At 42.1% G+C, this 24,212-nt stretch overlaps 2 protein-coding genes across 2 annotated transcripts in view; one reads left to right on the top strand and one right to left on the bottom strand.

Annotated features, from left to right (window-relative positions):
• ITPRIP (inositol 1,4,5-trisphosphate receptor interacting protein) overlaps nt 1-3,238 on the top strand; it is a 34,455-nt gene extending 31,217 nt beyond the window's left edge. The window contains exon 4 of the transcript XR_003234188.2: nt 1,968-3,238. The gene's annotated coding sequence lies outside the window, so the exon portion shown is untranslated. The remainder of the gene's footprint in view (nt 1-1,967) is intronic.
• LOC112915906 (glutathione S-transferase omega-2) lies at nt 2,202-20,929 on the bottom strand. The gene is made up of 6 exons (XM_025993353.2): nt 20,531-20,929; nt 20,150-20,258; nt 17,166-17,388; nt 16,122-16,223; nt 3,610-3,716; nt 2,202-2,495 (listed from the first exon to the last, which is right to left on the bottom strand). Exons 1-6 carry the CDS (start codon nt 20,559-20,561, stop codon nt 2,336-2,338), a joined length of 732 nt encoding a protein of 243 aa, XP_025849138.1. The 5' UTR covers nt 20,562-20,929; the 3' UTR covers nt 2,202-2,335.
• Nucleotides 20,930-24,212: the final 3,283 nt, after the last annotated feature.

Raw genomic sequence — 24,212 nt, 5'->3', positions numbered from 1 at the left:
TGCCAGCCCAGCTGTCCTAGTCACCCCACCGACCCCCAGACTGCATCAGGATGTCACTGGACTCACTCCAGTCCAGAACCTCTAAGGAAGAGAGCTTCACAGGACCTCCTCTGGTCGTGGACTTGGATGTTAACCTCGTGTGCGATGAGGCTCTTTCAAATGTGGTGGTTCAAACTATTTTTCTCTTTTTTTGCTCTGTAGGACATAGAGAAGAGCTTTCACCTTAAATCTGTAGGTTTAACATGCTTTTATAAGATAGATACCAATTGTTAAAAGTGGTTATCTCTGTGACACGAGATGGTGGAAGGATTCCGATTTTTTTTTTTTGCATTGTTGCATTTCTTTTAAAACCCTGATATATTATTTCTTGCCCTCTCCCGCAGTAAAAGACATGGTATTTTAAAAGCTCCTCACGGAGCATTATTTAATTGCCTCCTCTCCAAGCTAAATCCTCGTTAATTTTATCCAGAGGTTGACAACTGAGTCCTCTGTGGGGCAGACAGGTAACATAAAGGAACAAGAAGGGAGACGTGGAAGGCAGTGCAGGTGACCATGGCAAACTGCAGAGAGCACGCCTGGCCGAAAGGCATCCACATCCTCAACTGGGCTGCGAGCCACCAGCCTGCAACCTCTCCCCACGAGCACGTTTCTCATCCTGTGTTTCCTGGTTTTTCAAGCTTTCTAAATTAGTATGTAGAGCCCCAAACAGAACATCTTTGGTTTTGGTCATCCAAAGACATGCCATTATCTGTTGTGTCAACAGCAATTTTGGTCTCATGCCAAATACTCGCCAGCACACAGGATTTACTCCCAAAGAGACTGATCCGTCCCCAAGTCCTAGGAGAGGCTACAGGGGCCGAGCAAAGATCCCAGGAAAATGTGACTCGCAGACTGTACTATGCATTGGCTCAGGTGCCATGACAACAAGGCCCATCCTGAGCAGATGCCACAGCAGACTGCCCCTGTCACGCGGCGCCTGTTCTGGCAGCCCAGGCTACCTCACCAAACAGGCTTGCTTCTGTCCAACTGGCTCGAAGTCACACTGGTAACTATTTACATGAGTCAAAATCCACCCAGAGGCAGCAGATGGCCAGGCCGGGTTGAGACGTGGGGAGAAACTGGGCTAGTTGGACTGAGTCAGAGGCAGGGGCTGTAGACAGCCCATCAGTGGGCACTGACAAGTCAAAACATCACTCCCACTACTGCCTGGCCTTTCACATGGCCGGGAGGCTGAGAAAAGATTGGGCATGAACACAGCTGAAATGATCACAGGCTGATCCCTAGACCATGATATACAATGGCATTGGACAAGCCTGTCCCACTCCTATGGGGTGAGTGATGGAAGCTCCCAGCCTCAGGTACCCACCAGCACCCCTGGCCACCCTCCGGGGATCTTAGTCACCTTCAGTGCTGAGCAATGCCGGGCAGAGTCAGCAGAGGTGCCACACGAGGCCAAGACAAGCATTCCGACTGCCAGACAAGCAGCTCCAAAGGACTAAGTTTAAAATCTCAGCCAAGATGAGTGGAAGGACCAGGGGCTCCTGTGTTTTTGTCATCTTTAGCCCCCACATGGCCCAGGGCTTGGTACACAACAGGCAACCAGAGGCATCTGTTGGGATTTGAAAGTGTGTGTGACGCAAATCCAACAAAGTGACCTTTGCCTGTGACTGGGTTTGGGGCGTGTTTATTTTTTTTAAGGCAGGATGTCAGCTATAGAACATTTTGTGAGCCATTCTGAGCCCTGTCAGCACCGGTGAAATTCTGACGTAGTTAGTTCGGCGGAGACAACGGGTGTTTCATTTCCTGCTTTGGAATTCCTTTAGTCATGAGACCCTTGGTGTCTCCTAGGCCCATGCCAAAGTGGGAAGCCGAATGACACTCACATGCCCATGCGGACAGCAGCTTTTGTGCGCCAAATGGAAAGTATTTGGACCTGAAGTGTTTTTCTTCTTCCTCCTCTTCTCTAGCTCTCCTCTCACCAGGAAGGTTGTGGATGGTGCCAATCTGGAGTGATGATCATCACAGATGGGCAGGCCTTGAACCTCCACATCTGGAGGTCAAACTGGACCAAAGGTCGAGGAGCCAGGAGGCACACAGGCTCCCAAATGAGCTTGGACATGAGCACCAGGCACTAGAAATTTCTAGACAATCACTAGAAGGTAGGGGCCAGAAGAGTCATACAAATGGATTATCAGAAAGAATACATTTTCTGTCTCCATGTTTATTGGGAATCTCAAAGAAAATGAACAGAGATTGACTGACCCACCCAAACAATTCCTGATGCAGAGGCACGACATGCTTGGGAATTCTGGATGGTGAAGGAGTGGATTGAGGCTCAGCAAATTAGCCCATAGTCAAAGGCATCAGGGTTGTTCTGAAAATAAAGATTCAAGAAGCCCAAGAAAATGCTCTTATCTATGAGAAGAGCGCACACTGTGGGGTCCTGCTTCATGGCTGCTGTCCAGAGCCGAAGTGCTGGCGTGTGGTTCAAACAGCTGCAGGACAGGAAAGAACTGTTAGCTCATCTGAAAGGGAGGCCATCGGGAGACATGGCGTGCACTGCGCTCTGGATTTACAAGATACAAAAGACTGGTTTACATGGGCAATAAAGTTATCTTAGTTATCTTATTATGAAACTGACCATGATCATATACTGCAGGAAAAAATCTTATTTTGGGCACGGCTGTGTATGCTTTGAATGACAGAAGCTGTTGTTGGTTTTAGCAAGAGTTATAATACTTGTGGACCGACTGCTCTGGGGAAAGAAGGTGTCTGTGCTTTGCTGCTTACCAACCGAAGTCTGAAAAGAATGAAGACAAGTAGTTCCCAAAAACACTTTTTAAAAGTCAGCAAAACCAACATCAAACCTTGAAATAATGGAGCTGACTGAGCCCTTTCAAAGATGGATCAGGAGACTGAGGTCTAGGATATACAAGTGGCTTGCTCAAGACAGTACAACTGGTCAGTGGGAAATCTAGGTGAGGGTTTGAGCCATGGTTCAGTACTCTGTCCCTAGGGGACACAGGTTTTGGTAATGTTTATGTTGAGACACTGTTTAAAATATCTAAGTATGGGGGCATCTGGATGGCTCAGTGGTTGAGGATCTGCCTTTGACTCAGGGCGTGATCCCCCGGGGCCTAGGATCGAGTCCTGCATCGAGTCCTGGCAGGGAGTCTGCTTCTCCTCCTCCTGTGTCTCTACCTCTCTATGTCTCTCATGAATAAATAAATAAATTAAATATTTAAAAATAAAATATCTAAATATGTTCTATCTGACCTTCCTTCGGAGGTGTAGGAGAGCACTGCTGGGTGGATTCACATCCACATATTGTGAGGGTACAGATATAGTTCTGCCTCAGCAGGACCTGGTTCCCCAATGCCAGAATTGTCCAGCACCCACCCTGTGACTGGCTGGGAGTAGAGCAGGTGCCAACTCAAGTTCAACGTCTCAGCATCATGGGAACAAAGCACTTGTTCTACCTGGGGACCCGACATGGTCTCCTGAGTCCACTGGGTAATTTCTTCTACTTTAAACATCCCTACATCTCCATGGTGAATGGCTGGCCACTCTGTTTGTTACCCAGTGCAACCCCACAGTCAAAGGTCTTACTCGGCAATTCCATACACTTCCAGCCGCTCAAACCAGGGCCAAAAGAGGTAATCAATCATGGATATACAGTCTCCACCAAAGAAGATGGTGTTCTGATAGCCAAGAATCTATAAGTTTAAACAGAACAAAAGCAAGTTAATTTACCTACCTGCTTACGTATTTACAGATGCTAAATACAAGTATCAAATTGATTCCCAAAGGGGGAGAGCCAAGGCTCTGATTCTCCTTCCAATTTGTTAGACAACGTGTCTTCTCTTCTCCTAAGGTTTCTTCCACTTCCTTTAAGGTCAAACTCCCAGCCACACTCAGCCTTTCCCCCCTTTCAACACTGGAGCAACAGGGTGACCTAGGGAATTTGGAGGAAAACCTAGGCAGAAGGAGCCTAACCCCTCCCTCTTAGCCGAAACCAGGTTCCTCTGAATGCTAAGTTTTCTATGGAGGAGCTCAGTCTCTGGAGGCAGGGGGGCTGCCCGTTACTGAGAAGGAGGGGACCACATTAGGAAACCTGTTCTCCAGAATCCACTTTATCCATAATTAAGGGGATACCCTAGTCTATATGTCTCCCCCTTTAGACTTATTTCTCAGTTGACTCAAAACTAAGGCAGGAAAGGGGTGCCTGGGTGGCTGAGTCAGTTAAGCATCTGACTTTTAGTTTTGGCTCAGGTCATGATCTCTGGATAGTGAGATCGAGCTCTGCATCAGGCTCCATGCTAGGTGAGGAGTCTGCTTGAGATTCTCTCCCTCTCCCTCTGCCTTTACTCCTTCTCTCACACACATGCTCTGTCTCTCTCTAAATTAAATAAAACTTAAAAAAAAAAAACTAAGGCAAGAAAGAGCAAATGCTATTTTAGTGGACTCCTTCAAATTCTAACATTGCCTTTATATAATATTTTCTCTTTCTTTTTTTCTTTCTTTCTTTCTTCCTTTCCTTTCTTTTCTTCTTTTCTTTTCTTTTCTTTTCTTTTTTTTTCTTCTTTTTTGAGCTCTTTGAACTTCAGACTTTTTGGCCACTCAACACTATCAACTTTTTACATTAAAATAGAATTTCTTGGGCAGCCTGGGTGGCTCAGCAGTTTAGCGCCACCTGCAGCCCAGGGCATGATCCTGGGGACCTGGGATGGAGCCTGCTTCTCCCTCTGCCTGTGTCTCTGCCTCTCTCTCTCTCTCTCTCTCTCTCTATCTATCTATCTCTCTCCCTCTCTGTCTCTCATGAATAAATAAATAAAACCTTGAAAAAATAGAATTTCTCATTAGCCCAAATTTACCCAGATAGATATACTGCAACAGATAAACTCTCAGCAGATAACTAAAAAATGGTTTAAAAAAATAGTTGAAAATTTTAAAAGCAAAAATGCTTACTAGAGGTTATTGTTGGACCAGGTCATTCTAAAGAGAAAAGATGGTGCCAATTATGTAATTAAATCAAACAAATAACTTTCTCTGACCCATATAAATCATAGTCAACTACATATATCTCTATAGCTATAGAGCCAGATTCCTCTATCCTTTATCTGGATTTTGTATTCCTATCTCTATTATTCAAGCTTGACTCTTAATACTCCAGACCAGCTTTTAGACTCTCTGATATAGTCTAGGGTGTTGTTAAGAAGGTCAGCCCAGGAGCAGGCTGACCTGGTCCTATCCTGGGCTCTACCTCCTATTCAATATGGAATCCTGGACAACGTACCTACCTCTCCTCCAAGACTCAGTGTAAAATGGTGGTAAGTTAGTGCCCACCTCAGAGGTTATGGTGAAGAGTGCCGTCACCATGCATGAATTAACATAAGCTTTTATAATGAGAAAGCACAGAGACAACCAAAGTTTACCTCTAAAGAGAGCAGATGCATCTCTGACAGAAAAGATCAATGCGATCTCCCACCTGCCACCCTTCCCCACAGAAGAAAGCAAATCTTATTGCCCTAAAGTCCAAGTTTTCATAATCCCTCAATATGGCATGGAGGAGTTCCCATTACGCGTGTCCTGGAAGTCTGAAAAAATGTGAGGTAGCACCACTTTGTTCAAGAAAACTAACAAGATGGTACTAAACCAGCAGAGTCTGGCCAATGAAAACTGAAAAACAGAGGCTATTTTAAGGCATAAGGAAAACATCTGACTTACAACAGAAAGGAAGAAATTGTTCAGTTTTCATGGATTCCAGAGAGCATCAAATCTCTTTTATGTTCAGGAATGGATAGTGATTACCCAAACTTTTATCACTGGCTTGGAAACATACTTCCAGCTCATTATTGGCCTTCATGGTGCAAATCAGAACAAAATCTAAATCGATCAACCTTGGAACATCTGTATAGCTCTTCTCTTTACAGAGCAGCGGTGCTCTTGGAAAAGTCCTTGTCAGAACAAATCACATATGGGCATTTATTGGAACCTGTGACAGGTCCTTTGGTAAAGTGATATTTTGAAAAAGAATAACTGCTTAGTCATTGATATTTATTTAGTATATATTTTTAAGCTTTTTATTTACTTAAAATAGAAGTATGTCCTTAATATACATGATGTTATAAATACAATCAATTCTTATATAAACTCTCAATAATTCAAGTCCAATCAAAGTACATGGTACAATAAAAAGATGAACATATGGATGGAAAAGATGTGGCATCACTTTGCCAGCCTCTCCCACCCCCAAAATACATATTCACATTCCCTCCAACTTTTTTTTTTTAAGATTTTATTTATTTACTTGAGAGAGAGAGAAAGAGAAAGCGAGAGACAGAGCATGAGCGAAGGGAGAGAGGCAGAGGCAGAGGGCAAAGCAGACTTGCTGCTGAGCAGGGAGCCTGACATGGGACTCGATCCCAGGACCCAGGGATCACGACCACAGCCGAAGACACACGCACCAACAGAGCCACCCAGGTACCCTGCCTCAGACTTTCTTAAATCCAACTGGTTTTTTTTAAGATTTTATTTATTTATTCATAAAAGACAGAGAGGGGCAGAGACACAGGCAGAGGGAGAAGCAGGCTTCCCGCAGGGAGCTTGATACAGCACTCCATCCTAGGACCCTGGGATCATGACCTGAGCCAAAGGCAGGTGCTCTACCACTGAGCCACCCAGGGGCCCCAAATCCAAGTTTAATATCAAAATTCCTTAGAATTCTTGATACAGCTGCCGATTCTTGAGTCTTGCCTCAGACGGGCATTTCTCTACTGGGTTTCTCATAAGGCAAGTCTAAAAGTCCCAATAGGAAAAGCCATCTTCTGGGGTGCCTGGGAAGTTCAGTTGGTTAAGTATCGGCCTTCAGCTAAGCTCATGATCCCAGGGTCCAGGAATGGAGCTCCTGAGTCGGGCTCCCTGCTCAGGGAGAGTCTGCTTCTGCCTCTCCCTCTGCTGCTCCCCCTGCTTGTGCTCATGCGCTCCCTCTCTCTGTCAAATACATAAAATCTTAAAAAAAAAAAAAAAAAGCCATCTTGCTGTAAAGTAGCACAAAGTGCTGGCTTCTTTTCAGAGTGATGTAAAACATGCCAGTGATGTAAAACATCCTGGCCAGGCCTCCTTAGAGGTCTCTTGAAATCTTTAAGACCCTCAGTGGGAGAGCTCCCTTCCATGTGAACCTGATGACCTTCCAAACACGTGCAGTGGCCTTTCCCTTGAGAATCAAAGAACATCAGGACTGGAAGGGTCACTGGAATTCTGCTAATGGGACTCCCCTCCCATTCTACCATTTATCTACACCATGCTCATTACACAAGGGATTGGAGATGCAATGTTAAAAAAAATATGTGTACCATAAAATATTATATATGAAAAATAAGAAAACACTAAGATCAGAGAAAGCAAAAGTCTAAAGAGGAGGTCAAAACAAGGAAGGAAAGGACATCAAGATATCAAGCCCGGGGTCCCACAGAGTTCCTTAAAGAAAGCTTTGAATTTGACTTGAGTTTCCTGGCAGCCAAAGGGGAGAGGATTGATTCTTGCCTCTCACGGGGAAGCACAAAGGGCCTCTCGCTTTTCAGGGGATGAAACAGTCCCAGGGAGGTCAAGGAGCTCTTGGGTAGTGCAGAGCTAAGACAAAAACAGCTTTCTCCTTATTCCCAGATGAGAGCCAGCCCTTGTGTCACCGAACTTTAAATATGTAAGTATGAGGATTCTAAGCACAGCAGCTTTGCCAAATCTCTTCTGAATTCTTTGTTCTTTCAATTTAAGTATCAGCAAAAAGCTTAGAATCAGCAAACTCTGAAAGCCTCTACAGCCAAGGTTGCCCAGCGATGAGCTTCCCTGTGAGAAGTACTTCCCAGTCCTATTTTCTCTCCTCAAACAAGGGCCTGGCCAAAGTACCTACCCCGCTGAGAGGCGAGACACAATCACAGTAGAAAAACCTGATGGAAAAAAAAAAAAAAGAAAGAAAAACCTGATGGAAATTCTCTCCCAGGGCGCCTAGCTGGCTCAGTCTGTAGAGCACGTGACTCTCGATCTCCCGGTTGTGAGTTCAAGGCCCACGCTGTATGGTGATTCCTAAAACTAAAATCTTTCAAAATTCTCTCTTTCCTGTTTTATTCCATTGATAAGAAGGTGCTTAGGAAACTTTATTAAAATAGTTGTCCTGTGTTCTGTTTAACCTTAGTCCTCTGCTTACAGCCAATTAGCAACTCTGACAGACTTTAGGATAAACAGTGAAATAGGATAGTGGGATAGTCAGTAAACTAATAGTCTTTCTCTTCAGTGGCTTATCCTCCCTAAGTGTTGTATCATCACTAATGGAAGAGGAAGCTGTGCTATAGCTCAACCCACTCAGCAGTGGTTATACTAATATCCAACATCATTTTCAAAACTCTGAGTTCTTTTTGTCACCCACCTACCACATAATTGATACTGGCCATTCTTTTTTTTTTTTAATTTTTATTTACTTATGATAGTCACACAAAGAGAGAGAGAGAGAGGCAGAGACACAGACAGAGGGAGAAGCAGGCTCCATGCACTGGGAGCCCGACGTGGGATTCAATCCCGGGTCTCCAGTATCACCCTGGGCCAAAGGCAGGCGCTAAACCACTGCGCCACCCAGGGATCCCTGATACTGGCCATTCTTAATGTTGAATAGCTTCTCCCACAATAGAATCCCTCACTTTCAGAACTACTGTCCTCGGTATGCCAAGCAAGATAAAATAACCTGCTTAGAAAAGATGCTTTTCTTTCAAGGTTCCAGACATCTACCCCAGGCCACACACAGCCAGCAGAGGGAGGTAAGTCTCCAGCTTCTAGCTCTCCACTTTCCTAAAAGTATTAACACATCTCCAATCCAGGCATAAGAAGTAGGATATTTGGGGGGAAAGCCATTTTATATCCTGCAATATATTTTTTTTTAAATCTACTTTTAAAATCTTCTGTTCTCCAGCTCACTGAAAAATGATTAGATAGCCTTCTCTTGCTTTTGAATGTCAAAAGAGATAAGGAGTGAGCATGCAGATGAAGCAGGAGGGACTGTTGGGCATGAGAAAGGTACAGTATTTCCACCCCTTGAACATGAAAAAGCTCGGATGGAAAGGCTCCTTCTCTTCTGCAAAGGCCTCTCGGGCTCCCCCAGGAGGACCCAAAAGAGGCTGGCGCCAGAGAGCAGGTGGAAGGACGAAGTGTGTGGGGCTCCCCCTTGTGGCCATCGATGTGAGGCTCCCTGGCCGTGGCTTCCCCAGGAAGTTCACCAAGGAGGTGAAAGAAATTTTGTAAGGTTTTGGGGAGAGAAGCAAGATCACAAAGAGAAGCAAATCCCAGACTTCCTCACGCCAGGCATTCTAAAAAGCTTCCATCTACGGTCTCGGGTAGTGAAACTTGGGATCAGCTTCACTAACTGTGCTTAACCTTGAAGAGGTCGCTGCCCTGCACCACTGTCATTGCCTCCAAGGAGGACACAACGCGGTGGCTTGCAGAGGTGATGCCCTCCTTGCTGGAGAACAAAGAAAGCTTTTTTTTTTTTTCCTTGATGGAAATAGTTCCTAAAAAGCAGAATCCACCACCCACCCACCCACCCAAAGGACACAAAACCACCTGCCAATACATGCAGGCCAAGACAAAGCAGGCCCTTCTCAAGAAGCAGCAACAAAGTACTCCACTCCAGGGCAGAAATCACTGAGTCCATAAAGATAAGATAAGGTTCTCAAGATTCAAAGTTTGGGTCCCTGTTGCACTGAAGTGCAGCTGAGGTTGAGCTAATGAGAATGAACCAATTCCCTGTAAAATGAACCAAAGGTATAGGAACAAACTTGGAATGCATATAAAACCATTTCTCCTCTGGAAAGAAGCCTTAGAGGCAGAGTCTGGGACAGAACATGCCCCTCCTGCTGCTCATCAATTATGACCTGGAATCCCCTATGAAGATTCAGAATGCAATTTGTCAATATTTGGGGATTAAATTACCATCCTGAAAATTCTATGCTGGAGAGCTCCTGGGTGGCTCAATTGGTTAAGCACCTGCCTTTGGCTCAGGTCATGATCCCAGGGTCCTGGGATCAAGCCCCATATTGGGCTCCCTTCTCCATTGGGAGCCTTTCTCCTTCTCCCTCTGCTGCTCCCCCGCTTGTGCTCTCTCTTTATCTCTGCCAAATAATTAAATAAGACCTTTAAAAAAATTCTATACTGGAATCCACTTAACTGGCTTACTTCTTTTGTCAACATATATGTGTACAATAGTAGTGGGGGAAGCTAGTAGACCAACACCTGACAAGTCAAATACCTTTAAAGTAATGGATGGTGGATGAAAATATAAATGAATGTTTTTAATTTCCCCTAGAGGGGAAGATGACTTCTTACTCATAAAAGCTGTGGAAGAAATCACTGGGAAGACCTATAGCACAACATTGTTAAATGTTATATTTCTGTTACGTACAAAAAAGATAAGCCAAACTAAAAGTTAAAAAAAAACCACACAAACACACGTTTTTGAAAAACAGGCAAATATCGTTTAAATATAAAGAACTCTTTAAAAGGAACTTTTACAAATAAACAAGGAAAATCACAAAGATCTTAATAGACAGATGGGTAACAGACTATTTTCACAAACAAAATACAAAGAGATGGCATACTTTGGGGGAAAATCTTCTATTTCACTAGCAATCAAAGAAATACAAATTAAGTCAACAATGAAAAACTACTGCTTCTCTCCAAAGCAGGCAAATATCTTCTTTATTGAAATCTCCTAACAGTGAAAAGGGGAAGTGCAAAGAGAATTTTTATATACTGCTGCTGGTGGGGGCAAACAGCACAAGTCTTTGGGGAAGCAATTCAGCAACACAGAGCTCAAGTCTCTAAATGTTCATCCCCTTTGATCTGGTAATTTTGTTCCTGGAAGTCTGGTCCAAGGACATATTCTCAAATAGAGAAAATGTTTTTTATGCAAAAAAAAAGCTGCTGTTTCTTGCAGCACCATTCATTCACAATAGTAAATGACTAGAAACAATCCACATACTCCTAATGGGAGTGCTGGATAAATAATTCATTTATACACATGGCAAATTATGTAAAATGAAAGTGATTTTTTTTCTATTTTTAAAGATTACATATGTAATACAGAAATACATTCTTTTTTTTAAAAAAAAAGATTTTATTTATTTGAGAGAGGCAGAATGAGCAGTGGAGAAGGGTAGACAGAGAGAGAGAGAATCACAGACTCCCTGCTGAGCAGGAAGCCCACTGCCAGGCTCCATCCCAGGACCTGGAGATCATGACCTGAGCTGAAGGCAAACACCCAACTGACTGAGCCACCCACGTACCCCCAGAAATACATTCTCATTATTAAAAAAAATTCAAATGATAAAAAGCAGCATAAATGGCAAAGATCTGCCCTTGCTCATTCCTGCTTTTATCCACTTTTCTTTCCTAACCCAGTACTAATCACTCTCCCAGTAGCAGCCTCTACTGGGAATGTGATGTGTATCTCTCTAGGCATTTTTCTAGACATCTATTTACATGTATATCTTCTATATCTTCTAATGAGATCATTCCATCTCTATTATTGTGTAATTCATTTAAATATTTCCAGGCAATCTTTTCACATCAGTACACATGGATCTACTTCATTCATTTTATTTATTTTTTTTACTTTTTTTTTTTTTTACTTTTTTTTTACTTCATTCATTTTAAACTGCTGTATAGAATTCCCCAAGATGAACATAATTTATCTAACCATTCCCTGTCTAATGTACATTAAGGTTTATAATTTTTCACCCTCATAAACAATGCTTCTCTAATAAAAGCTCTTATACATATAAACAAGCATTTTACAAGAGTTTATAAAAATATAGAAAGATATTTACATCATAATGGTAATCCAGTTCTATATGCAGTACAATTTTAACTGCATAAAAATATACACAGCAAAAAAGGACAGAAAACAAAAAGTCCAAAATGATACCAGTAGTTGTTTCTAAGTAGTGGGATTATGGATTCTTTGCCGTGGTTTCTATATTTTTCTATATTTCCCAAATTCTAATGAACAAGTACTTCTTTACAATTGGAGAAGAGTAAAAGTAATCTCTAAATAATTGGGATAAGCATTATTCTATTATTTACATGGTGGTAGATGGTATAGCAGAAGGCTACTAACAGAAATATAGCAAATATTAGTTTCCTGAGAAAGCAGCTATCAGAACTGGACAATGGATGAAGTTGCCAAAGTAGCAATAGCACTAACACCACTCAATTAGCCATTGTGAACAGAGGATAATCAGTTCTCTGGTGTGAAAGGATGGTGGTTGCAACTAAAAATGGCATATTAATTAGTAGACATGCTAAATTAGCTGACAAACTCAAGAGAACTGACAACATATATCAAACACAAAAACTTGTGTACAAATGCTCACAGTAGGATTATTTGTAGTAGCCAAAAAGTGGAAACAACCTAAGTGTCCAACAAATTATAGATAAACAAAACATGGTATATCTATCCATACAAAGCAATACTATTCAGGAATAAAAAGGAATAAAAAAAATGAACCTTGAAAATGCTATGCTAAGTAAGGAAAGCTCGTGAAAGGCTAACATTGTATATTTCCATTTATATGAAATTTCCAGAACAGGTAAAAGTCATAAAGACAAAAAGTAAATTAGTAGTTGCCTATGGCTAGAAAAGTTTTGAAGAAATGGGAAGCCAAATGCTAATGACTAAGGGATTTCTTTTTATGATGATGAGGTGTACTAGAATTAACAAGTGGTGATGGTTGCACAACTCTGTAAATATACTAAGAACCACTGAACTATACACTTGAAAAGGGTGAATTTATGGTATGTGAATTATGTCAATAAAGCTGTTATAAAAAATAGCTAGTAACAATGAATTTAGTTTGTAGACACAATAAGTTAGTTGATAATAAAATAAATTTAGCTTATAAATAGTTTGCCATACTCAAAAGGCTACAGAAAGTTATTTTTGGTAAACAATTAGCCAGATACAAACTCTCTTTCCTTCATGTTCTAGTGACATCAAAAGAGAACCAACTAAGCAACAGATAATTTCATTATCGAAATTAATAAAAATTAAGAAAGAGAAATAGCAAAACATAACCAAGACAATATTGTCTTATCTATTGGAGAATAGACAGATTAAAAATTAAGGTTATGGAAGAAATTTTGAATCAAGAAAATATTTAACTAGAGATGCTTCTGAGTGATATAAATACAACTTATACAAATTTGACCTCAGCTACACACACAAGGCGTGTAATCAAATTTGGCAACATGGGAAACTGCATGGAGATACCACAAGGCAGGTTGAGAATGCCAAGAATTAAAAACATCAAGTGTCCTGTGGGCCTAGAAGCTGAAGGCCTCAAGTTATTAGCCAGGTTCTCACTCACCCAGGGTTTTTCCAGAGTTATCTACGATATCACCCTTCCCATTCCCTTTTATTGAGTTCTGCTGATGACTAGCAACAGATCAAGCAACAATCAGAATACAGAATTCATAAGCACAGAAAGTGAATTAGAGCAAATTCCGAAGCATCAGAGAAATCTGGCCAAATTTTGTCTTTCACTTTCACTGCCCTTGTACGTAAGCTGACTGCTGAATGAAAACATTCAGAATGGCAAACACACACACACACACACACAGACACACACGGAGAAGAAGCAGGAACAGCAGCACTGAAAGGGCTGGCACATTCAAACCCACAAAGATAAAATGAAGGTGGGCTCAAGTGTTATTCTGATATGGCAAAGTCAACCACAAACATTAAAAAAAGAATAAAGCTAAAAAAATGAGTGCCGCTGAGACTGATTCAGTAAAGGCTAGGAAGTTGGTTTCAAAACAGAAAATCTAGTTACAAAATGACATCCCCATTGTTTTAAAACTCACAATAATGTTCAGAACAGGAAAGCACGTGGGGAGGCTGCTGGTTTGATCATAAAACAGCAGTCAGGCATCTCATAGAATTGTGAACATATTACAGGAAAATATGGTTATAGAACAAGCACAATGAATCTTTAATTTTGATGGAACTGGTTTTCTAAAAAAATTAAAATTCAGGGCATTGACTTCAAAAGAAAAAACTGTCAAAGTTCAAAGCTGCAAAAGGTAAACTGAGCCTTTTGCTTGAGGAGAACATGGCAGAAACTGATGAATCAGGATCTTGACTTGCTTATTCCTCAGAAGGACCATGTATATTTAATACGCTTTCAGCTCACACAAGATCTTGATTATAAAAACCATGCAAAAGAGTTGCACAAGTCAGGGAACATTCTCATCAAAATGACTCTGATAAGTTTCTGTTTCATTAGAATCTCCCAGAGTCAGTATACTGGTATTTAGAGGATTGAATCAAATAATTCAAGCTAACTGGGCATGTTTCAGATTCTGATATTGCCTACACTGTATTTATAATTCTTGCTAATGATGGAACAAAACCACATTCAAATCTGCTAGAACAGGGCAGCCCAAGTGGCTCAGCGGTTTAGCGCCGCCGTCAGCCCAGGGCCTGATCCTGGAGACCTGGGATCGAGTCCCATGTCAGGCTTCCTGCATGGAGCCTGCTTCTCCCTCTGCCTGTGTCTCTGCCTCTCTCTCTCTCTCTGTGTGTGTCTCTCATGAATAGATAAATAAAATCTTTTTTAAAAAAAAATCTGCTAGAACAATGCTGAATACTTACTCAGAGGTCCTTAAATCCCATCATTGAAAGCTACCTACACATGGACTAGTTAACAGGTTATTTCTAGGACTCAGCTACTGAAGATAAAGTGGAAATGTGTTATTCGGTGATGTGCGGAGCTGACCAATCACCAATCACATCTCTTCTCAACCCTGAGATTAGAGACAAAACATTGGTAGGTCAAAATCAGCTTTTGATGGGAATATTTTCTTCACTGAAATCAGAAAATGCTATAAATCAGAGCTGCTTTTTCCTCTTTCAGAGAGTCATTTCTTATAGATGGTTATTCATCATTCATAAATACTGCAAATGCACAAATCTAAGATAGGCAGCTGGAAGTGTAAATAAATTTAATCTGCTTCCACTTGACAAAGGTCAAATGGAAGAGTATTAATAATGAGCCTTCCTTTAAGGGGAAAAAACAGCATTCCGATAGCTGTCAACAGAGTTACAACCCACCCATAAAGGGATTGTATCAGTTTCTAGAACAAAGATAAAGGACATTGTAGAACCACCTTCTAGATTATTCTAGAGGTAAGGGGTAAGCAGCTGTATTACTGCCAGGTTTGGGAAGGGTCTCCTGGCAGAGATTGCTCCTTGCCTACCCATAGCCACTTTCCTCTCTTTCTTAACCACAGAACCCTGATTTTATCCAGGGTGTCCCCAGCAAAAAGACTACATTTCCCAGCTTCCCCTGCACATAGTTATGACCCTACAACTAAGTTCTGATTTAAGTAGATCAGAAGAGATTTAAGTGAGATTTAAGTAGTCATTGAGCAAGAATTCTGGGAAAGCCTTTGAATAAAGGGGCATGGCCTTTTGCCATTTTTTCCCTTCTCTTCTCCTTCCTGCAACCTGGAGCTTGGATGTGATGGCTGAAGTTCCAGCAGCTATGTTGTCATTTTGAGGATGAAAGACTTGTATTAAAGATGACAGAATAGATGAAGAGAAAGAGCCTCAGTCTCTAGGAACTATTAAAAAAAAAGGCCATCAAACTAGCCCTGAACTGCACTACTTCTGGCTTTTTTGTGTAAGAGAATAAACCCTTATAAAATAAATTTACAGTCAGTAAATTCCTTTTACTAGTAGCCAAGCAAAATCCCTAACAAATATAAATCTTAGCCTCATTGGCAGAAGGTACAGAAGCCATGCAGAGCTACTTAAGGAATGTGGTGACTCAGGGAAAGGAAGAAACTCATCACAGGCCCTTCCCCCTTCCTTGCCAGATTTTCAAGAAAAATTCTATAGCAAGTGAGTGGAGGGCAAGTACCCACAAGTTAAAATTAGATGAGTAGTAGCTGAGCTTAACCAAAGTCTGGCAAAAAGAATAAGTCTGTGAATGCAGGGGCTGTCAGAGTGACCAGGCTAGGGATCTTGCATTGCTTTTTACCCTGTATCTAACCAGGAGAGGGGCCCCTTTTTGTACCTCTTCAAGATTGCAGAATTCCTGACGCAGGGCTAGCTTCAGATCAGTGCATTCTCTCCCGCATCTCAATGCTACCAGACACTCCTTGGTCAAATGTGGGACCTAATCAGAGAACACAGGTTCTTAGTGGAGAAGTCTGAGGAAACACTTGTGCTCCTGCTCTGCCTAAAAATGCAGCCAGAGCTTTATCACTCCAACTTAACAGGCTAACACCCACATCTGGGCTCTGCACCTCCTCGGAGGGTCCTCTCTGTGGTTCCAGGAATCCACTGTCCAGCACCCTGGTAAAACAGGGTGCTTTAAAGGGGGTTCTCCAGTGCTCCATCCTTGTTCAGCTACTCCACACTCTACAAACTTAGGCAGGACACCTAACCTCTCTAAGCCTCAGTTTTGTCATCTGAAAAATGGATACATTAACAGTACCCTAAAGTGTACTAGTGAGCGTTAAATGAGTTAATCTTTATAAAGCAGGTAGGATAGTGCTTGGTACAGCATAAATGGTCAAGCCACGTAAACCCTTAATGTCCTTGACTTCCTTTTATCTCTTTTCAAAGAGAACCATCATAAAATTTCCCCATCACTTTTTCTTGTATTATCAACAGGTACCGACCTCTTTTCTCTCTCCTTCGCATTTCCTGGACAGTTGGCACTGTTGTTCCACATAAAGGGCAATTCCCTTTCATCCATTACCTTCTTCACACCCCAATATTTTTATGCCTGAAACTTGAGAAATACTCCCTTTAAAGCCCTACCAGTTTTCAGCTCTTTCAACATTCCTCCCTTGGGTCACACGGTCATAACCATGCCATAACCATACCCCTTGAGACTGCTTGTCGAAATAGAAAATTGCTTTAGGCCTTTAATCTTTAATATTAGAGGTGACGGCCCTACTATTATTCCATACTAGTTATCCTCCTAGGATGTGCGTAGTATTACAACACAACAATTTGACCAATGATATAGCTTGAAAAATGAACTGAAGTTTGAGAAAGAAACACAAAGTAAAATATGCTGTAAGTGACTTTTTTAAAAAACTGCATATACCTTATAGAATAACTCCAATAACATCTTTTGGCGAGCCCGCTCATAAGGATCATATGGATACAGCTTTCTTCCAGGATAAGCATCATCCAGGTATTCGCAAGCGATGACAGATTCGTAGATCAACTGACATTTGCTGTTCTCCAGGACAGGAATTTGGCCAAAAGGGTGCTTCGTATAGTACCATTCAGGCTTGTTTCTCAGGTTAATGTTGATAACTTCATGTCTTAAAAAGCAAAGGGAAAACAAGACAACAAAAACAAGAGGCTTACGCAGACAGAACCTCATTGGGAAGGTAGAAGCAATCAGTTTATAAAATTTAAGTTTGTAGTTAAGTTTCTCAAACTTTAGGTGTTTACAAAGAAAATTACATAGCAACATCACTGTCTTCATTCCAATAGTTAAGATGTCCTAAATGTTTTCTCTGCCTTGTCTCATGCACTCCTCGGGATTCCTGGCTCCAGGAGGTAGAACCTCCTGCCCATTATCATTGCTGCAAGGACATAGTAGAGCCAAGGAGAGCCCGGAAGTCTGACTCAGAGCTCATTCACTTAACCATAGCATTACAGAGTTTTATACATTATAGAGCTTGCAAATACAAATCTGATATTAACAGGTCACAACCGAATATGGTACAGGTTAGCAGTTATGAGCTCCCATTCTAGCATCAGACTGACTGGGGTCTGGATGGTCTACCCTGTGATATTGGCCAAATTCCTCTATCTCTCTGTGCTTAGTCCTTAATTGTAAAACGGGAGTAATAATTGTACCCACCTCTTGGCATTGTTGTGAGGACTGAATAAGTGAGTATGTCTACAGTGCTCAGGACAGTGCCTAGGTACATAAGCATCAATAACCTTCTTATTCTTCTCATTATTAATTATTATTAGAGGCTCAAGCCTATAAAGTTACCAGAAGTGCTCACCTATGTTTAAAAGATTAAAGGAAACAAATGAGTATATTCTTTGCTTAATCAAGGGGATTGTCTTGAATCCTAAAGCAGTGGTTTTCAACAGAAAGTGATCTTGCCCCATTCAGGGACACACGTTAATGTCTGGAGACATTTTTTGGTTGTTATATCTAATGGGTAGAAGGCAAGGGATGCTGCTAAATGTCCAACAATGCACACAACAGCACTCCACCCCAACCTAAACACACATACACACACAACAACTACCTGGCCCAAAATGTCAATAGTGCCAAGGCTGAGAAACCCTGCCCTAAAGAAATATTTACCTTAGTTCCTAAGCTACCAATTTTTCACTAAGGGTAAAACATCAGGCTATTGTTTTTTTTAAATAGGTAACTTTAGGGCCGACTAGACTCGAGCAATAAGGAAAAATCTGGAAATGCATGCCATATACATTCAACAAAGCAGAATTACATTATTTTGTTTAAAGATATCTCTATAGGGATGCCTGGGTGGCTCAGCAGTTAAGCATCTGCCTTCAGCTCAGGGCATGATCCAGGGGTCTAGGAATCAGGTCCCACATTGAGTTCTCTGCAAGAAGTCTGCTTCTCCTTCTGCCTATGTCTCTGCCTCTCTCTCCATGTGTCTTATGAATAAATAAATAAATAAATAAATACAATCTTTTTGTAAAAATCTCTATATTAGTATAGGTTATAATATAGTCTCTATATTAGTATGTCTCTGACATGAGTCTGAAACTCTGAAATTGTCCCTTAAAGGATGGGATCTCCAAGAGTCAAAAGCCTGGAATAACACAATCTTAACATTTTGGCTTTGAGGCCAGCTGCATTTGCCAGTCCCTATTCCAGACCTCCTTTGCAGGTGCTAGTTTTACAAAATTCCTTCTGGAAGAAAATGTACCTATTTCTGAGTATGTCAGAACCTTCAAGACACCTCTCGACCAAAGTTCTTTCTGTTTTCATTGTTTGGAACTATTTGTTCAGTCATTCAGAAAGTATTTTTAAATACCTATCTGGCACCAGGCTTTCTTCTAGCTCAGGAATAAGAGAGGCAAGAGCCCTACCTAGGAGAACTTACATTTAGTCCCGGTGGGGGTGTGGGGGGTTGAGTGGGGAGGGGGTGAAGCTGGGGCAGCGGAGGAAGTGCGGCTGCGCAGCGTGGAGGAAAGAGGAATAAACGGATAAAAGGCTGGGTGCGGGAAGCGCAGTGGAGGAGGAGAGCCGTAGGTGCTTGGGGGTGGGGGGTGCGCGGGTGCTTGGCTGGGGGTGCGGCTGGAGCAGTTGGAGAAGGCCCGGGAGCCTCCGCAGCGCCCCGCCTGCATCGGCCTTGCAGACCAGGGAGTTGTCCCAAGACTCTCACCACGGACCCTGCTCCTGCTCCGAAGAAAGCTCTGCAGTTCAGGACCGCCCACTGCAGAACCCACCCTCGGCTAACCGTTTACTGATCTATATTTTTTAAGATTGATTGATTGATTGATTGATTGATGACACAGAGACACAGGCAGAGGGAGAAGCAGGCTCCATGCCACCCTCGGCTAACCGTTTACTGATATATTTTTTTAAGATTTATTTATTTACTTATTTATTTATGACACAGAGACACAGGCAGAGGGAGAAGCAGGCTCCATGCAGGGAGCCCGACGTGGGACTCGATCCCGGGACTCCAGGATCAGGCCCTGGACGGAAGGCAGGTGCTAAACTGCTGAGCCACTGGTTGATTGATTTATGACAGAGACACAGGCAGAGGGAGAAGCAGGCTCCATGCCACCCTCGGCTAACCGTTTACTGATATATTTTTTTTAAGATTTATTTATTTACTTATTTATTTATGACACAGAGACACAGGCAGAGGGAGAAGCAGGCTCCATGCAGGGAGCCCGACGTGGGACTCGATCCCGGGACTCCAGGATCAGGCCCTGGGCTGCTGAGCCACCCGGGCTGCCCCCGTTTGCTGATTTGCCTCGTTAGAAAGAGCCACCAGAGCCCTCTGAAGCGAGGGGCGCCCCGCAGGTGGAGCCCTCGGCGCGCGCGTCGGGTCCCCGCCTCCCGCGTCTCACCTGATGCCTTTGGCCCGGAGGACAAGGCGCGTCCTGTGCGCGTAGGGGCAGAACCTCATGCTGTAGATGCGGATCAGGCCCTCTGGGACCGGCCCCGGGGGGAGGCTTCCTGTGCAGGGAGCGGGGATGCAGAGGCCCGTGAGCCCGCGCGGAGAGGGGGTCACTCGCCTCCCCGGGACCCCGAGGGGACCGTGCACGCCACGCCTCCCGACACACCTGTACGACTTTTGTGCAGAGGATCCCTTCAGGCCCCTCCCCGCCGCGCTGGACTGGGGGCCAAGGCCGAGCAGCACCGCCCCCCCACCCGGTCTCCAGAGCCAGCCTCCCCAGCCACGCGGAGCCCCAAGCCCCAGGCCGGGGACCGCTATCGAGGGGACTCACCTTTCCCGAAGGTCCTGCTCTCATCCTCCATGGTCTCTGGGCTCTTGCGCAGCGTGCAGTGGTCGCCGCGGCCGCAGGCTCCCGGGACAGCTGCGCTCCAGCACGCCCCTCCTGCCCCAAATTCAAGTTTTGAGCGACTGAGCTCGGGGCGGGAGTGGGGGCGGGGAGGGCCTGTGGGGTGGCAAAGGGGGACAGAGGAGAAGTGATCTGGGACGGGAGCTAGGATAACTTAACCAAGAGAGCCACACCCCCAGATTTGGAAGCCTAAGTGTCGGGCTGGGCAAGAAACCCCTGAAAAGTAGCCCTTGCCTTGAACTCGTGAGTAGTGTATTCACTGGGGTCTCTCTTCCACATCAAAAAAAATCCCTGAAGAATGGGTATTTAAGCTCCAGCAAGTCTTTCAAGGGAGTTCAATAAAACTTGACCAGAGTGATGATATGTTTCCTTTCCCATCCTAAGCCCTCCCTCTGCATCTGGAAGACAACTGGACACAACCTCCCTATAACAAGTAAGATTTGTTTGCTTATTTTATATAAAGCCACATTCCCTCAGTATAGAGCAAGTAAGGAAGAAAAACTTGGTAGTGTTGAGATCTTGCATAATCCTTAAAATTTGTGCCCTGGACATAGCTCTTGGTTCACCCTAGTTCTGGCCCTATTTATGAGATTTTACCCTGCTGTGGAAAACAGGTGATGAATGGAAACATTCTTTACGTAGAGGCAGAAACAAATGTATATGAGCTCTTTCCACCCCCAGCATGCATTTCAGAGGAAACCCTTTCTGACTGCTATGGAAAACATGCCAACAGCCCAGCATTGTGGGACCACTTGGATAGCTCTTCCATCTACCTTAAGTAAAAAAGATAGCTGGTCTTTGCTTTGACCCTGATAGACTGAGATCCTGAAATTCAGCAGGTGCTAAAATAATTCCTTTAGATTTGCAAGACTTAGTTGAAATAGGAATTGCTTGTCAAGGGATTGTATAAGATTGATAGGTAAAGAAGGAAAGAAAAATATATGTCCCAGGCACACTAAATGATTTCCATTGACTACCTTATTTGATTCTCATGATTACTCATTTAGGTATCTAGTATTATTCCTATTTTACAAAATAAAAAACAGCCTCAGAAAAATGAAATTATTTGCCCAACATGACCAGCTAGTGGGGTCAAAGTACTTTAAAAGTCCAAAGCCCGACTAATTGTCTTGACCTCTAAAAGTGATCACAGTATGAAGAGGAAATATAAGTCCTGGAAAAAATGTAGCACATAATAGCTGCTCAAATGTTAGCTGAATCTAAATATCTTTATTAAAATGACAGAACCTAATTATGTAACTTATGAATGGATAACGTCTGGCCTTCAGAATTCCAATCTATCCAGAAATTGTTGGTTAGTAGGTTAACTATGTTTTTTCTAATGAATAAGAATCTTTTAAAATCTTCAGAGTGTGACTCAGTTACAGTTTTTGCTAAGTCAGAGTGACTTCATATGATTTTGAATAGTTGTCACTTTATAAGAATTGGAGAATGGCAAAATGTTTGAATAAATGTTCTCTGAAAGGAAAATGCATATATGTCAGCAAGACATCTGGTATTGGAAAAGATAAATTGACTTGCTATGCTAATAATTTTGCATTTTGGAAGACAAATTAAGTAATAGGATAACTATTATTCTGGAGCTAATTTTGATCAAGAAGAAAAAATTAGGTGGTAAAATGAAAGCAACAAACATAACCATGTCATGGGAGAGCTTCTGGGTAGACAAGGAGATGACTCCTAGGCAAACAAATATATCCTCACATAAAGTAAGCAGCTTTCAAAGAGTTAAGAGAAAATGTATCCAAATTCTAAAGGGGGAGGATCACAAGAGGAATGTGAAATTGACAAAATAAAAATAAATTATTATTTACACGTATTTGGTACTTTATGTGTATTCACTCATTTAATTTTTAAAACAGTCCTATAAGAAGTCTATAATTTTGGGGCAGCCCCAGTGGCTGAGCGGTTTAGTGCCGCTTTCAGCCCAGGGCTTGATTTTGGAGACCCAGGATGGAGTCTCACGTCGGGCTCCCTACATGGAGCCTGCTTCTCCCTCTGCCTGTGTCTCTGCCTCTCTCTCTCTCTCTCTCGAATAAATAAAATCTTTTAAAAAGAAAAAGAATTCTATAATTTCATTTTTTAAATTTTTTTTTATTTATTCGAGACAGAGAATTGCTTGTCAATGGATTAACATCCATCTTTCCATCCATCTTATCTCAACTACTTACTCTACGTAAACAGCCATAGACAATATATAAATGAATAGGTATGGCTGTCTTCTAATAAGACATTATTTATGAATGCTGAATTTAAATTATATATATAATACAATAAGTTTTATATATATGTGTGTATATATATATATATACTTTATTTTTAGAGTAGTTTTAGGTTCACCACAAAACTGAGAATACATAGAAATTTCCCATATACTCACTACCCCCACACAAACACAGCCTCCTCCACCATCAATATTCCCCATCAGAGAGGTACATTTTTACAATCACTGAACCTGCATCTATACATTATTGCCCAAAGTCCATAGTTTTCATTAGGGCTCACTCTTGGTGAATTTCATATAATTTTCCTGTGGCACAAATTATGGTTCTTCTCTTGTTTTGTTTTTTTTTTTTAAACCATTTAAAAATGTAAAAACCATTCTTTGCTCTTGGGCTGTACAAAAACCAGCAGTGGACTGGATTTAGCCTGCTTGCCTTTGTTTCCCCATCCCTGCTCTATACTGACAATGATTTAATTAGCAATGGACAAACTGAGAATTCCATTTGTAAAGTTAAGTTACTGGATCACCCTTTTACTATGCCAAAAGAGAATGTACTTCCAACTTTCTTCTCCTTATTCCCATCTTTTTTTTTGCCTTATTCCCATCTTTTAAGGGAAACCAACTCTAAGAGTTGGAGGATATTATTTATTAAAAGTATACCTGTGTATGGGAAGCCACATTCTAAATTGGGAGTATATTTAGTGTAGTTAGAAAAGAATAGGGAGAACAATGGAAACACTTCTTCCTCTGAAGGGAAGCAATGTAATGTCAAGATTCTCACTTGGCACTGTATTTAAACCCTGGCTTTGGCACTTAGGCAAGCTCTCTAACCTCTCTTGGATCTTCATCATCCTCATCTACAAAAAGAGAACACAGTACCTACTTGATAGGTTTTGAATATTGAATGTAATTGTGCACATTCTCAGCATAGTAAGAGCTCAGTGTGTGCACTTGAAAATTAATAACTAATAATAGTGAATAAGAACACATGTTTAATAGCATAGTGCACTCCAATTTTGTACCTAGAAAGATGAAATGCACTGCAATTCTGTTTTGTCAAGTGCATTAGGATGGAAATTCAACTCAGAATACTTCTTTCACCAGTTACCAATTTAATGCCAGTTGAATGGGTTGAATGCTGCAGGCTACATTTCAGTAGTGTGGTTTTTAATCTTACCACTGAATGCTATGGTTTCCCTGGAAAGATTTGAATTATGACCTTTAAACTTATCCCCATTTCCTTTCTTTTTTTTTTTAAGATTTTATTTATTTATTCATGAGAGACACAGACAGAGAGAGGCAGAGACACAGGCAGAGGGAGAAGCAGGCTCCATGCAGGGAGCCTGAGTGGGACTGGATCCC

The sequence above is a fragment of the Vulpes vulpes genome, chromosome 15, assembly GCF_048418805.1.
Source record: "Vulpes vulpes isolate BD-2025 chromosome 15, VulVul3, whole genome shotgun sequence".
NCBI classification, from domain to species: Eukaryota; Metazoa; Chordata; class Mammalia; order Carnivora; family Canidae; genus Vulpes; species Vulpes vulpes.
The sequence above is the reverse complement of the archived record's forward strand: the minus strand, read 5'-3'. Positions and strand labels throughout refer to the sequence as shown.

Bases quoted from the DNA above. Each gene is read 5' to 3' on its own strand.
- LOC112915906 (XM_025993353.2), bottom strand. From the start codon at position 20,561: ATGGAGGATGAGAGCAGGACCTTCGGGAAAG. The intron at 20,259-20,530 runs GTGAGTCCCCTC...CTCCCTGCACAG, and splicing joins GAGCAGGACCTTCGGGAAAG to GAAGCCTCCCCCCGGGGCCG. The intron at 2,496-3,609 runs GTAAGACCTTTG...CCTGTCCTGCAG, and splicing joins GAAGTGTATGGAATTGCCGA to CTGTTTGAACCACACGCCAG.